The sequence below is a fragment of the Prionailurus viverrinus genome, chromosome E3 (genome assembly GCF_022837055.1).
Source record: "Prionailurus viverrinus isolate Anna chromosome E3, UM_Priviv_1.0, whole genome shotgun sequence".
Taxonomy (NCBI): domain Eukaryota; kingdom Metazoa; phylum Chordata; class Mammalia; order Carnivora; family Felidae; genus Prionailurus; species Prionailurus viverrinus.
Window position 1 is genome coordinate 32,541,755 of NC_062576.1, and position 13,376 is coordinate 32,555,130.

Consider the following 13,376-nt stretch of genomic DNA (forward strand, 5'->3'; position numbering starts at 1 on the left):
CGGTCTGCCCGCAGTGTAGGTACTGCCTTTATTCCCATCACGTTCCTTTCTAGGGTTTGGCTGTTGTACAAGGTGCTGGTGGACCAGAGCACGGCACAGCTTGTCCTCAAGGCTTCCGCGGAGCAGAGGGGAGGCCAGGTCCTGACCCTGCAGAGCCAAGCGCAGCACACGGTGGCTGGCTGGCCAGCTGTGCCCCACCTCCTGACCCTCAAGGGCGTGTTAAAGCAGAAGGAGACATTCAGAGAGGGTGAGCCTGGGGAACGCCATGGGGCAGGGGCAGTGGGGGTCTTGGAGAAAAGCCCTTTCTGTGGAACTACATACAGGGTAGATTAGATCCTACAGGTTTTGAAGCCCATGTATACTCTATTTCAGCATCTCACATACTGACAACACCCCTTTGTCAGAAATTAACACCTCGTCGACAAAGTGAATCTTGTGACGAACCACCAAGTAGGTTTCCTTATGCAGGACTTGTCACAGCCTTTGATGTACTAATGGACATTAGAAAAATCCAGGAGGGAGGGTTGGGAGCAGTGTTCCCCAAGCATATTTTTTTTCTCATACTTTTAATTTTGACAAAATTTCGGACTTGCAGAAAAGTGGCAAGAATAGCACAAATAATGCCCTACACCCTTTACCCAGCTTCACCAATTACTGACATTTACCACAATTACTTTATCATTCTTCTTTACCTCTTTGTCTCTCTCTCTATACACACATATATAAGTGTGTCTGTGACATTTTTATTTGTGTATAAAAATACACTTGATTCCTGAGCTGTGTTTGACTAAGTTGCAGACGTGATAATTCTTTACTCCTAAATAGTGCAGTGTTTTTTTCCTTACACGTAAAGATACTCTCCTACCTCCTACAATGCAACTATCACAATCAGAAAACATAGAGTATTCCTTTCCCTTTCGTGGTATTTACATTTTTGAAGGATATAGGGAAGTCATTTTGGGGCTTATCTGATGCTTCCTCGTGACTACCTTCAAGCAAGCTACAGTAGTGATGTGCCGTCATATCTGGAGTTACCTAATATCAGTATATCCCAGAATTTTTTAAAGTTATTCATTTATTTATTTATTTACTTAGAGAGGGAGGGAGGGGGAGAGAGGGAGAGCGCAAGAGCGAGCAGGGCAGAGAGAGCAGGAGAGAGAGAGAATCCCAAGCAGGCTCCATAATGTCAGCACAGAGCCTGATGTGGAACTGAAACTCACGAACTGCGAGATTATGACCTGAGCCGAAATCAAGAGCAGGACGCTTAGCCCACTGTGCCACCCAGATGCTGCACTGTGTCCCAGTATTGGTGGCGTTAGCTTTGGTCATTTGATGAACACAGTGTCTGCCAAGTTTCTCCGCTGTTAAGCTGTTATTTTTTTCCTTTGTGTGCTGAGCTCATAAAACAGGTCATGGGAGCATTTCCTCCTTTTATTATCCAGAAGAGTTTGTATAAGATTGGTATTCATGCTCCTCTAAGTGTCTGATGGACTCTACCCATGATCTGGAATTTTCTTTGTGGAAAAGTTTTTTGGAAAATGGATAGATGTAAAGCTATTGAGATTTTCTGTTTCATCTTGTGTCAGTTTGAAAGTTACACTTCTCAGGGGATTTGTCCGTCTCAACTAAGTTGTCAAGTTTATTGGCATAAAGTTATTCATTGTATCTATTATTATCCTTTTAATATACGTAGCATCTATATATAGTATGTTCCTTCTTTCATTCCTGATAGTCGTTACTCGTTTTCTTCTCCTTTATCAGTCTAGCTAGGATTACGTCCATTTTTATCTCCGCAAGCAGTGTTTGGTTTTGTTTTCTCTCTGGTTGTCTCCTTCCGGTTTCATCGATTCCAGCTCTTGTCTGTGCCCTTTCTTTTCTTACGCTCAATTCGGATTTGCTCTATTTTATTAAGGTGGACTTTCAAGCCATTGATTTTTAGATTCTTTTCTTTTCTAATGGAAGTATATAAAACTATATATTTGCCTCTCAGGATTCTGTGAGCTGCTTGCCACAAATTTTGGTGTTGTGTGTTTTCATTATTATTCATTTTGAAATATTTTCACGTTTCTCTTATGATTTCTTCTTTTGACCCGTGGACTATTTAGAAGTATGTTGCTTAATTTCCAAATATTTGAAAGTTTTCTAGGTAGCTTTTTAATATTGCTTTTCATTGTGGTCCAAAGGTCAGTCTTTTAAAATTTGTTGTGACTTGTTTTACAAGCTAATATATAATCTGTCTTGTAACATACCTTATGCACTGAACAGGAATTTGTATCCTGCTGTTGTCGGATGTAATGTTCTACAAAGGTCAGTTAGGTCAAATGCTTGGTTGTGTTCTCCTGATCTATAGCCTTACTGATTTTCTTTAAAATTATTTTTAAAGGTTTATTTATTTTTGAGAGACAGAGCATGAGCAGGGTGGGGCAGAGAAAGAGGGGGACACAGAATCTGAAGCAGGCTCCAGGCTCAGAGCTGTCAGCACAGAGCCCATTGCCGGGCTTGAACTCACAAACCATGAGATCATGACCTCAGCCAAAGTAGTATGCTTAACTCACTGAGCCACCCAGGTGCCGCTCACTGATTTTCTTTTTGTCCTGTTACTGTATCATTAATGAGAGGAGCGTGTTAAACTCTACAGCTGTGATGATGGATTTCTCTATTTCTTCCTTCGATTCTGCCCATTTTTCTTCATGCATGTTGACATGCTGGTATTAGGTGCATGAGCATTTATGATTATTATCTTTTCTTGACGAATCAACCCATTTATTGTGACATATGCTGTCTCTCTCTCATCTGACTCTCTTTTTGGAAGTCTGTTTTGTCTGCCATTAAGGTAGCCACTCTTTCTTATTAGCATTTACGTCGTATGTATTTTGTCACCTTTTTACTTTAAACATATCTGTTTCCTTATATTTGAGGTAAATTTCTTGTAGGCCACATATAGTTGGATTTTGCTTTTTTTTTTTTTTTTTTTTTTTTTTTTTTTTTGAGAGCGAGAGAGAGCACAAACAGGAGGGGCAGAGGGAGAGAATCTAAACAGGCTCCACAGTCAGTGCAGAGCCTGACATAGGGCTCAGTCTCATGACCCTGAGATCATGACCTGAGCTGAAATCAGTTGGATGCTTAATCACCTGAGCCACCCAGGTGCCCCTGGATTTTGCTTTTATGTCTAGTTTGACAATCTCTGCCTTTTAATTATACTAGTTAGTCAGTTGATGTTTAATGTGATTATAGCTATAGTTGAATTTATGTCTACTCTTTTGCTACTTGTTTCCTTTTTTCTCATATTTATTGTTCCTCTGTTCTTTTCTTGCCTTCTTTTGGAAAAATTAAAAAAAAATAGAACTCAGGTTTAATTTATCTACTGCCCTTTAAACTTCTGTTTCTTTATATTATTTAACATTCTGCTTAGCATTTGTTTTGGAGCACGTCACGTAAATTTTAAGAACCTAGACTTTGATCCCCCCCACCCTTTCTGCCATAGTTGCCCTCTCTGTTAGATCTACATACGCTATAAATCGACAACACAGTATTATAATTTTTGCTTCAGTCGTGTTGACTTGAAAGGCGTTAAGAGAAATAAAATGGCTTTTGTATTTGCACACGTCTTCATCATTTTTAGCATTCTTCCTTCCTTCCTAAAGATCAAAACCTTTTCCTGGTATCATTTCCTGTTATTTTAAAGAACCACCTTTGGGGGCACCCAGGTGGCTCAGTCTGTCAAGCTTCTGACTCTTGATTTCAGCTCAGGTCATGATCTCGCGGTTTGTGGGTTCGAGCCCCACATCAGGCTCTTCATCGACACTCTGGAGCCTGCTTGAGATTTTCTATCCCTCTTTCTCTGCCCCTTCCCACTCGTGAAAGGGTGAGAGGGGTAGAGGGGCAGAGAGAGAGAATCTTAAGCAGGCTCCACACTCAAGCGTGGAACCTGACGCAGGGCTCGATTCAATGACCCTGGGATAATGACCTTAGCTGAGATCAAGAGTTGGATGGTCAGCCAACTGAGCCATCCAGGGCTGCTGAGCACCCCTGTATGCATATCTCTGAACACATCTAGGAAATCTTCACATTTGGAAAATTATTTCTTCAGAGATTTTTCCTGTCCCATTTTCTCTTTCCTCTCCTCCTTGGGATTTCCAATTGATATATTTTAGAACTTTTGATACTGTTTCTAGGTCTCTGAAGCTCTCCTGATTTTTTTTTAGTCATTTTTCCTTTTTTTTTTTCTTCAGATGTCTATTGATCTGTCTTCCAGCTCAATGACTTTTTCTTCTGTCTTCTCCAAACGCCACATGACAAAAATTGTAAGAGGCTCCAATACATTTTTTAATCTCATATTTTGCATTTTTTGTTCTAGAGTCACCATCAGGATTTAAAAAAGAAAATTTCCATTTTACAGCTGAGATTTCCTATCAGTTCATTTAATACAAGAATATTTTCCTTATATTCTTTTTAAAATTTTCTTTATATTCTTGAGCATAGTTGTAAGATCTGTTCTGGAATCCTTGTCTGCTAAAATCCTTGTCCTGCTTCTTTGTATGTGTAGCAACTTGAGATTGTATTCTGGACATTTTCAATGATATAGAGACATGAATTCTTTTTTATTTCTCTGAAGAGTGTTTTTGTTTGTGGGCTTTGTTTTTTTTTGTTACTATTATTTTATTTTATTTTATTTATTTTATTTTTTTAATGTTTATTTATTTTTGAGAGAGAGACAAAGAGTGAGTGGGGTAGGCACAGAGAGAGAGGGAGACAATGAGTCTGAAGCAGGCTCCAGGTTCTGTGCCAATAGCTGAGAACTCATGTGGGGCTTGAAGTCATGAACCACGAGATCATGCCCTGAGCTGAAGTTGGACCCTCAACTGACTGAGCCACCCAGGCACCCCTGCTTTTTTCTTATTTTAGCTGACAGTTAAGTTGGGTAGATTCAGAACCCAAACTGTCTCCCCTCTGGTGGGATGCAGCTGAAATCAGTTCAGTTCTCTTATTTTTGCTGGGCTGCATGGAGTCTTGTCTGCTCCTGTGAAATTCAGGGGATCAGCAAAGATAGGAAGTTTGCAGGTAGAATTTAGGGTTTCCCCTGGGTGGCTTCCTCCAGAATTTCCCACTTTACTTGCCATTTGTTGTTGCCGGTTGGACCTCTGTTCTCAGATTCCCTAATCACTTAGAGTGCAGATTGCTGTTCAAATGTTGTCCACCTTCATGGTGTTGGAGTGAAAACATACAGCCCGTTTAGTGCTGGTGATTTCCTCCAGTGTTAAGTCCCACCCAGGGTCTGTTTGTGGCTACTCTCCTGTCACTTTCAGATAACTGCTGTTCTTTCATTTTGCCCAGAGTTTGCAATTGTTACCTTGGGAGTGCTGGTCCGGTTAAGCTCCCCACCGTTAATAGAAATGATACTACTCATTTGTCTTTTATTTAAATGTTTATTTATTTATTTTGAGAGGGAGAGAGAGAGAGAGAGAGAGAGAGAGAGCGCATTGGCACAAGTAGGGGAGGAGTAGAGAGAGGGAGAGACAGAATCTCAAGCAGGCTCCACACTGTCAGCATACAGCCCAATACACGGTTTGATCTTATGGGCTGTGAGATCATGACCTGAGCTGAAATTAAGAGTCAACTCTTGGGGCGCCTGGGTGGCTCAGTCGGTTGAGCACCCAATTTCAGCTCAGGTCATGGTCTCCCAGTTCATGGGTTCGAGCCCCACGTCAGGCTGTGTACTGACAATTCAGAGCCTGGATCCTGCTTCAGATTCTGTTTCCTTCTTTCTCTCTACCCCTCCCCCACTTGCACTTTCTCTGTCTCTCTGTGTTTCAAAAATAAATAAACATTAAAACAAATTTAAAAATTGGACTCTTAACCAGCTGTGCTACCCCGGTGCCTCATCATATATCTTTTTTTCTTTTTTTTTTTAATGTATATTTTTGAGAGAGAGAGATAGAACATGAGCGGGGGAGGGGCAGAGAGAGAGAGAAACACAGAATCTGAAGCGGGCTCCAGGCTCAGCTGTCAGCACAGAGCCTGACACAGGACTTGAACTCATGGACCGTGAGATCGTGACCTGAGCCGAAGTCAGACGGTTAACTGACTGAGCCACCCATGTGCCCCATCGTGTGTCTTTTTGACGTGTTTCCATATTCTTGGAGCACTCCCTTCCTTTATAAACCAAAAGATGTTTGTCTCATTTTACATTTTCCCTCACGTGAAATAAGCCATTTCTCCAAGAATCCTTGGTTCCTTTTAATGCAAAATAATATGTAGAAACTAAGAGCTGGGTGCTAGGTGTGTTTATTCCTACTGAACTATCAGTCCTAGACTTTCTCAACGGATGGACCTGGAAAATAGACGTGTGCGCGCGCACACGCACACACACACGCACACACACACACACACACACACACACGTTTCTGTATCTTTCTACAGATAGATAAGTTTAAAACCATTCATTCACATTAATGTCCTCAATTTCAATTTATCATCAAAAGGCTCATTCTCATGTTTTCCCTTTTCACCCTTCTCATCCTTTCTCCAACAGAAAGAAACCTGGCTGTAACCATCCACAGTGGATTACTCATTTGCTCAGCCCTACAATACACAGAAAGTAGTTTCAGAGTCACTAACCTGTACCTCTGTGAAAGGAAACCCTATTAACTAGAATTCAGTATTTGATGAGAATTTTTTTTTTTTTGTCTTTGGCCTGAACATAATGTGGTTGGAGTTCATCCAAGTAGTTATTGCAGGCCTAAATCCAACCACAGTGTTCCCATGTTAGTTAGGGTTAATCCCCCTGCCACCCCTGTGTGATTCTGTTAATCATTTGAAATACAGTGGGGTTTGCTGGCTCCTGTTTGTATTCCATTTTTAGGTTTCCCCTATCCTTATTGATTTTATGTGTTTGGTTTGTGATCGTGTGAAACATTAACAAGGTTCCCAAAGCCAGAATGACACAAAAAGGGACCCTTTGGCCAAGCATCCTTGACCACAGCGCCCTAGCTGGGCATCTGTCCAGGGCCCAGTGTTTCAGAACCTGAAGATTCTGCCCTGACCCCTAAGACGTGGGTGCCATTCTCTAGTCTGGTAGTAACATTAGCACCGACCCCCCTAATCCCAAATTGGCTAAATGTGCCCAAACCAAATTTCATAATAAAATGACATAGGCCGAAACAATTTTTAAACACATGGGTCACCTCGGTGGCTCAGTTGGTTAAGTGTCCGACTCTGGCTCAGGTCATGATCTCGCGGTTGATGAGTTTGATCCCTGCGTCGGGCTCTGTGCTGACAGCTCAGAGCCTGGAGCCTGCTCTGGATCTGTGTCTCCCTATCTCTGTGCCCCTCTCCTGCTCGCAGTCTATCTCTGTCTCTGTCTCTCTGTCTCAAAAATAAAGATAAAATTAAAAAAATTTTTTTAAACACAATCAAATAAAACATGTCCCAGAGAACTACTTGTGTTGAGTTTACTTTGAGTTACACCAATGATCTCTCCATCTCTTAACATGTAACACGTGTTACTTCATTTTTGAAGGCAACTATTGACGGATAATTTCTTGGAGTGTAATTTACATATAGGGGAAAACCTTTTACGTTTTGATAAGCTCACAAAGTTATGGACCTACCAACACAGTCTGGGTACAGGACAGTTAACATCTCCCCTCAAAGGTCCACTGTGGTCAGCCTCTTCCCTAACCATCCCCCCACCCCCACCCCGGCAACCCCTGAGCTGCGGTCTGTCCCTTATAGCCTTCGCTTTTGTAAAATGTGACATGAATTGAAACAGTATGTGAACTTTTGAGTATGGCGTCTTCCGCCCAACATGATGTGGTCGAGATTCATCCAAGTTGTCGCACATGTCAGCAGTTTATTCCTTTTCTTTGCTGAGTAGTATTCCGTGGTGCTGATATCCAGCAGATTATCTATTCACAGTTGAAGGGCATTTGGATTGGTTTCAGTATTGTCCAATTTTTGTTTTTGGATTTTCCAATTACGAATAAAGCCACTATAATCATTGGCCTACAGGTTTTTGAGGGACCGTATGGTTTAATTTGTCTTGAGTGGGCTTGCTGGATTGTAAGGCAAGTACGTGTCGAACTCTGGAGGAAAATGCCGGACCGCTTCCAGCGTGGGTGTACCATTTCACATTCCCGCCAGCGCTGTGACGGTCCTAGCTGCTCTGTGTCCTTGCTTTTGCAGTTGGTGTTGCACATTTTTGGTTTCGGGGTTTTCAGTGTTGATTGGTGATGGAATCTCATTGTGGTTTAAATTGGCATTTTCCGGGGGCATCTGGGTAGCTCGGTTGGTTGAGCATCTGACTCTTGATCCCAGCTCAGGTCTTAATCCCAGGGTCGTGGGATCGAGCCCCATGTTGGGCTCTGCACTAAGCGTGGAGCCTGCTTGGGACTCTCTTACTCTCTTTCTCCACCCCTCTCCCCTGCTTATGCCCGCACACGTTCTCTCTCTTTTTCCCTCAAATTGAAAAATACATACATACATACATACATACATACATACATATATACATAAATAAATAAATTTGCATTTTCCTAAGTACTGATTTTGTTGAATATCTTTTCATAGGTTTATACACTACTTACGAATTTTTGTAAGCGAAGTGTCTATTTAAACCTTTGGTCCATTTAAAACATTGAGTTGTTGGGGCGCCTGGATGGCTGAGTCACTTAAGTGTCTGACTTTGGCTCAGGTCATGATCTCACAACTGGTGGGTTCAAGCCCCACTGTGCTGACAGCTCAGAGCCTGGAGCCTGCTTTGAATTCTATATCTCCTTCTTTCTCTCTCTCTGCCCCTTCCCCACCTAAACTCTGTCTGTCTCTTAAAAATAAATATTAAAAAAATTTTTTTTGAAATTGAGTTGTTTTCTTGAATTCCCAAATTGAATTTGGAGTTATTTACACAAGTCCTGTGTAAGATGTGTGTTTTGAAAATAACTTTTCCCAGTCTGTGACTTGCCTTTTCATTCTTTGATTCATTAATTCTTGTCTTTTAAAGAGCACAAGTTTTGAATTTTGATCAATTCCAGTTGATTATTTTTTTTCTTTTATGGATAATGCTTCTGTGGTTGTGTACAACATCTTTCTTTACTAAATCTTGAGGCCACATCATTTTTATTTGTTCTTAGAAGCTTTATGGTTTTAGTGTTTAAATTCGGGTTTGTGGTTAATTTTGAATTAATTTGTGTATATGATCAGGTAAGGGTTGAGGTAGTTTTTTACTTGTGGATTTTCAGTCATTTCACATTTATTAAAAAGACCATCCTGGGGTGCCTGGGTGGCTCAGTCGATTGAGCTTCCAATGCTTGATTTTGCCTCAGGTCATGATCCTGGGATCGTGAGGTCGAGCCCCACATCGGGCTCTTTGCCAGGCGTGGAGCCTGCTTGGTATTCTCTCTTTCCCTCTATCCCTCCTCCACTCATGTGTGCCCTCTCTCTCTCTCTCTTTCTCTCTCTATAAAGAATAAATAAAAAAATAAACATATCATCCTTTCTCTGTTGAATTAGCTTTGTACCTTTGTTGACAATCAATCTACTCTGTGTGGGGGTCCATTCCTGTCTCATCAACAATATTTCATTTTATATCTTCATCATAATCTAGTGAAGTTTTACTCTGGTTATCCATGATTAACTGGTTAATACCCTGTAGGATATGGTAACATAGGACCCTACAACATAAGGAATTTATGAGCATAATTGGCAGTTTATGTCAGAAAGTTCTGTCTGTGTGGAAAATGTTGTGTACTCTGTAATCTGATTGAGATTTGCATGACCTCTCTGTCTGGAAGCACAGAACAGGGGTGTTTAAACCAGCCCAGGGGTGAAGAAGGGCCTCCTTCCTGGAGGTGATAACGTGTGAGTCCAACTTTGAATGACGGGAGGGGAGGTGTTATGGGCATTTGGACCATGAAACCGGGCGGGGGCAGTAGATGTAAATGGTTCTGATAACAGCAAGATTCCCCTCTTGTGTGAGTTATATATGGGCACGGACTGGCTCAAAGGTGTGGAGTCTTTTCTGGATGGAAGAGATCTCTGAGCAGTTTTTCTATCACTGGAATTCAAGTTTGGGTCCCTCAAGCCTTGCTGGATCTCAGTTTTGTTGTCTCTAGAATGGGGCTGTTCTTTCACTGTGGCCTGTGGTTCTGTAGAACAGGAATTGAGCCCTGGTACTAACTGACGTCCCTGTTTGTTTTTGTTTGTTTTTGCCAAAGCCCTTTTGTTTGTGAATTAGCTCGTAGCTTGCTTGGTCCTCAGAGCCTCCTGGGAGGGAGCTGTTTTAATTTGGTCCGTTTCCCAGATGTTCCCCCTGTGGCAAGAGTTAGAATTACATCATGGATCTAGGAACTTGCCCTATCCCCGGATTCTCTTCCCTCCTGCCCAGAGCAGCCCAGTCCCCTGCTCTGTACAACTTCTCTGCCATGCTCTGCAGGTACCATCAGGGTCACTGCTGACTCAGCTGTGCTGGGTTTCCTCCTGCGGGACAAGCATGAGAACGCAGGGAACAGCACCAGCATGCACAGCGTCACCTGCATCCTCGCCCAGAACGGCACCCGCGCCTTGCCAAGAGAGCTCTGGCTGAGAGGGCGGCTGCAGGCCCAGACGGGGAGCCTGGGGGGCCAGGCCAACCTCCGTGCCGATGCAGCCAGCCTGGCTCTGGGTGGGGTCTGCGCCTGGGGTCCTGGGCATGGCCGGCTCTCAGGCAGCCTGAGTCACAACATCAGCACCCTGAGTGAAGCAGGTAGGAGGGGTGGACAGGGCCAGATGCCTCCCTCCCTCCCCAGAGACGTCCAGGTCCTGAAGCCAAGGGGTAGGAGACAGAATGGAGCCTCTAGTCCCCACATGCACCTTCCAGCTGTATTTCCTTCCCCTGCCAGCTTCTCCCAATGCTGCTGTCTTCCTTGGGCTGTGTGTTATTCACCCAGAACACACAGTGCAGGGACATTAGTTGCTACTGAGTATTGACGTCCTTCCCAATCCGGTGGCCCCTCCCCCAGGACTCCCCATCCCACCACCTCCCCTCCAGCTTCTCCCTCTTGAAAGCTGGTCTAGCGGGGCCTCAAGGATGTGCTCTTGTACCACAGTTAGGAAATAGGACACCCCCAGCTCCAGCTTCTTGGGGACACTTGAGTAAGGCCTAGAGGGGCTCAGAGTGTGGCAGCTAGGGGAGAATGCGAGATCAGACCCCCTCTGTTCTCCTCCTGCTTTCTGAGGGCCAGTCCCTGTCCCTGAAGGGTTGGAAGTGTGAAGGGGACACCAGGCCTGTCACTTGCTGAGTGTGGCGGAGGTGGTCCTTAGTGAAATCACCACTTGTATGGATCAGAGAGTGTTGAATGTTGACACTTTCATATGGTTCCACCTGGTATGTTGGGGGAAGTGGGACCTGAGAGGCCCGAGGTTGCCCCAGGGCCTGGGGACGCTGCAGACAGAAGCTGGGCCGACGGCAGCCCACTCCCTTACCCCCTGCGGGCTCCTGTGGAGTGTAGACTGGGCTCAGTCATCTCTGTGGCTCCTTCCGCCTCCAGGACTCCCCTCGGAGGCGGAAATGCTCCTGTCACACACCCACGTGGCTTCCAACCTCTCCACGAGCTTTATGGCACGGAGCGCGCAGGCTCAGCTGGACGCAGCGCTTGGCCTGGACGGCCTGGCCCCCGGCGCCCCGGGTCACCTGCTCCGCGCCAGCCTGGCCCACACGGTGCCCGGCCTCAGGCGCTGGGGCCTCCCGTTCTCCGTGGACGGCCGCGGACACTTCCAGGTGGGTGGGGGGCTGGGCGCGGGGGCCCCGGGGGTAGCGGGTCCCAGGGACACACACGGCTTCGCTTCTGCCCAGAGCGCGGGACACCATGTGGCGGCTGGGCTGACGGCGAGTGTGGACGGCGAGCAGCTCCACGTGGCCCTGGAGGCGAGGCGACAGCCTGGCCATGGGGGCCTGGCCCTCGAGCTGCACCATGGCCTCTCGGAGCTCCTGGGCACCGTGCCCACGCGGCTCCAGGTGAGCGACCGGCCTGAGGGCGCATCCCAGCCAACTCGCCTCGCCCACTTCTTAGGTCACCCGCGGGACTCCTGCCACCTGCCGGGCCCCTACCCGGATCCCGCCCTGCTGTCCCACCCCTGCCACCTTGGCCCCGCCTCTCGCCCCCCCATCTTCCCTCCCAGCAACTCCACATTCTCCCTTCCGTCCACCACACCCTGTGTTGAACTCTTCCTCTCCTGTCCACCCATCCTCTCCTCCACCTGTCCTGTGGTCCTGTTGGCCCCCCGGCGCCCCCACCGTAATTGGAAGTGCCCCAATTGAGGGAGCCACTTTGGAGGCACTCTGGTCCCCTCTGGTAAAGTTCAGACCGTCCACACCCTGGCTACCAGCGAGTCTTTTGGGCGCGCACCTGCCCCTCCAGGAAAGACCTTGAACACTGAAGAAGGGGCAGCAAACGTAGCTCACCTCTGTGTTATTGTCAAGGATGAGAAGCAGGAAGCCTTGTCTGTGGTGGCACAGGGGTGGCTAAACCATCCACAGTGTGCGGGAGGTGGGGCCGGGGATCAGGGTGAGTGGCTAAAGCCACACAGTTTCCTCACCTCCCCTTTGTGTGACTTGGGGCAACTTGCTTACTCTCTGTGCCTCAGTGTCCTAATCTGCACAGTGGGACTGCTGACCATTCCCACCTCTTGTGGTTTTCTTGAGGATCAGATGAGGAACCAGGTAGAACCTGGCACACGGAGGCCGTGTGAGGACCTGAGCTCTGGTTCCTTTGGTTTAATGACGATGCTGTGGGGTAGGGCCGGGTTTCTGCACAAACCTCTCTAATCGGGGTTATTTTCCCAGAGAGGCTTCCACGAAGGGCGATGGGGTTGGGCTGGATCTCTGTGCTCCATCTGGGGCCCAGGTTGGGTAAAGACGACTCCCGTTGCCATCTTCCGGGCAGCGGTCGTCGGCGTGCTCCCCTCCCGACCCCACTGGTCTCTGCAGGTCATCTGTAGTGGAGACGCCTCACCTGCCCAGCTGTCAGGGCTCTGCTGGGGGGACTTTGCCCAGCAGCCTCTGGAGGTACCTGGGTCTCTGTCGTTTGCCGGGTAGTGGTGGCAGAGGGTGGTCTGCATCTGGGGGGCTGGCACAGCGTGAGCACTGAGGACTGGCCACAGCATGGCCCAGGGGCCTGTGGCCACTGCCAGGCTGACCCACATGGTCCCCTCCTCTGAGCCCTCCATGTCCCCCACAATGCACAGCTGGACTGGGGCACAGCCCAGCTTAGGTGGCTCCAAGCTCTCCTGGGCTGGGGCACGGGTGGATGGTGGGTCCTCTCCGTCTCAGGCACATTGTGGCAGGGAGTCCTGAGCCATAGGGCCCTATGGTTCCTGGACCCAGGGTGAACTGGATGCAACCA

General features: G+C 46.5%; 1 protein-coding gene across 1 annotated transcript in view; it reads left to right on the forward strand.

The window, feature by feature from the left end:
• The window catches only part of LOC125154044 (uncharacterized), a 137,628-nt gene that overhangs the window by 72,038 nt on the left and 52,214 nt on the right, over positions 1 to 13,376 (forward strand). Inside the window, exons 38-42 of the mRNA XM_047837710.1 lie at positions 54 to 247; positions 10,430 to 10,738; positions 11,523 to 11,752; positions 11,828 to 11,989; positions 12,962 to 13,039. Of these exons, the coding sequence (XP_047693666.1) occupies positions 54 to 247; positions 10,430 to 10,738; positions 11,523 to 11,752; positions 11,828 to 11,989; positions 12,962 to 13,039 (973 nt within the window). The remainder of the gene's footprint in view (positions 1 to 53; positions 248 to 10,429; positions 10,739 to 11,522; positions 11,753 to 11,827; positions 11,990 to 12,961; positions 13,040 to 13,376) is intronic.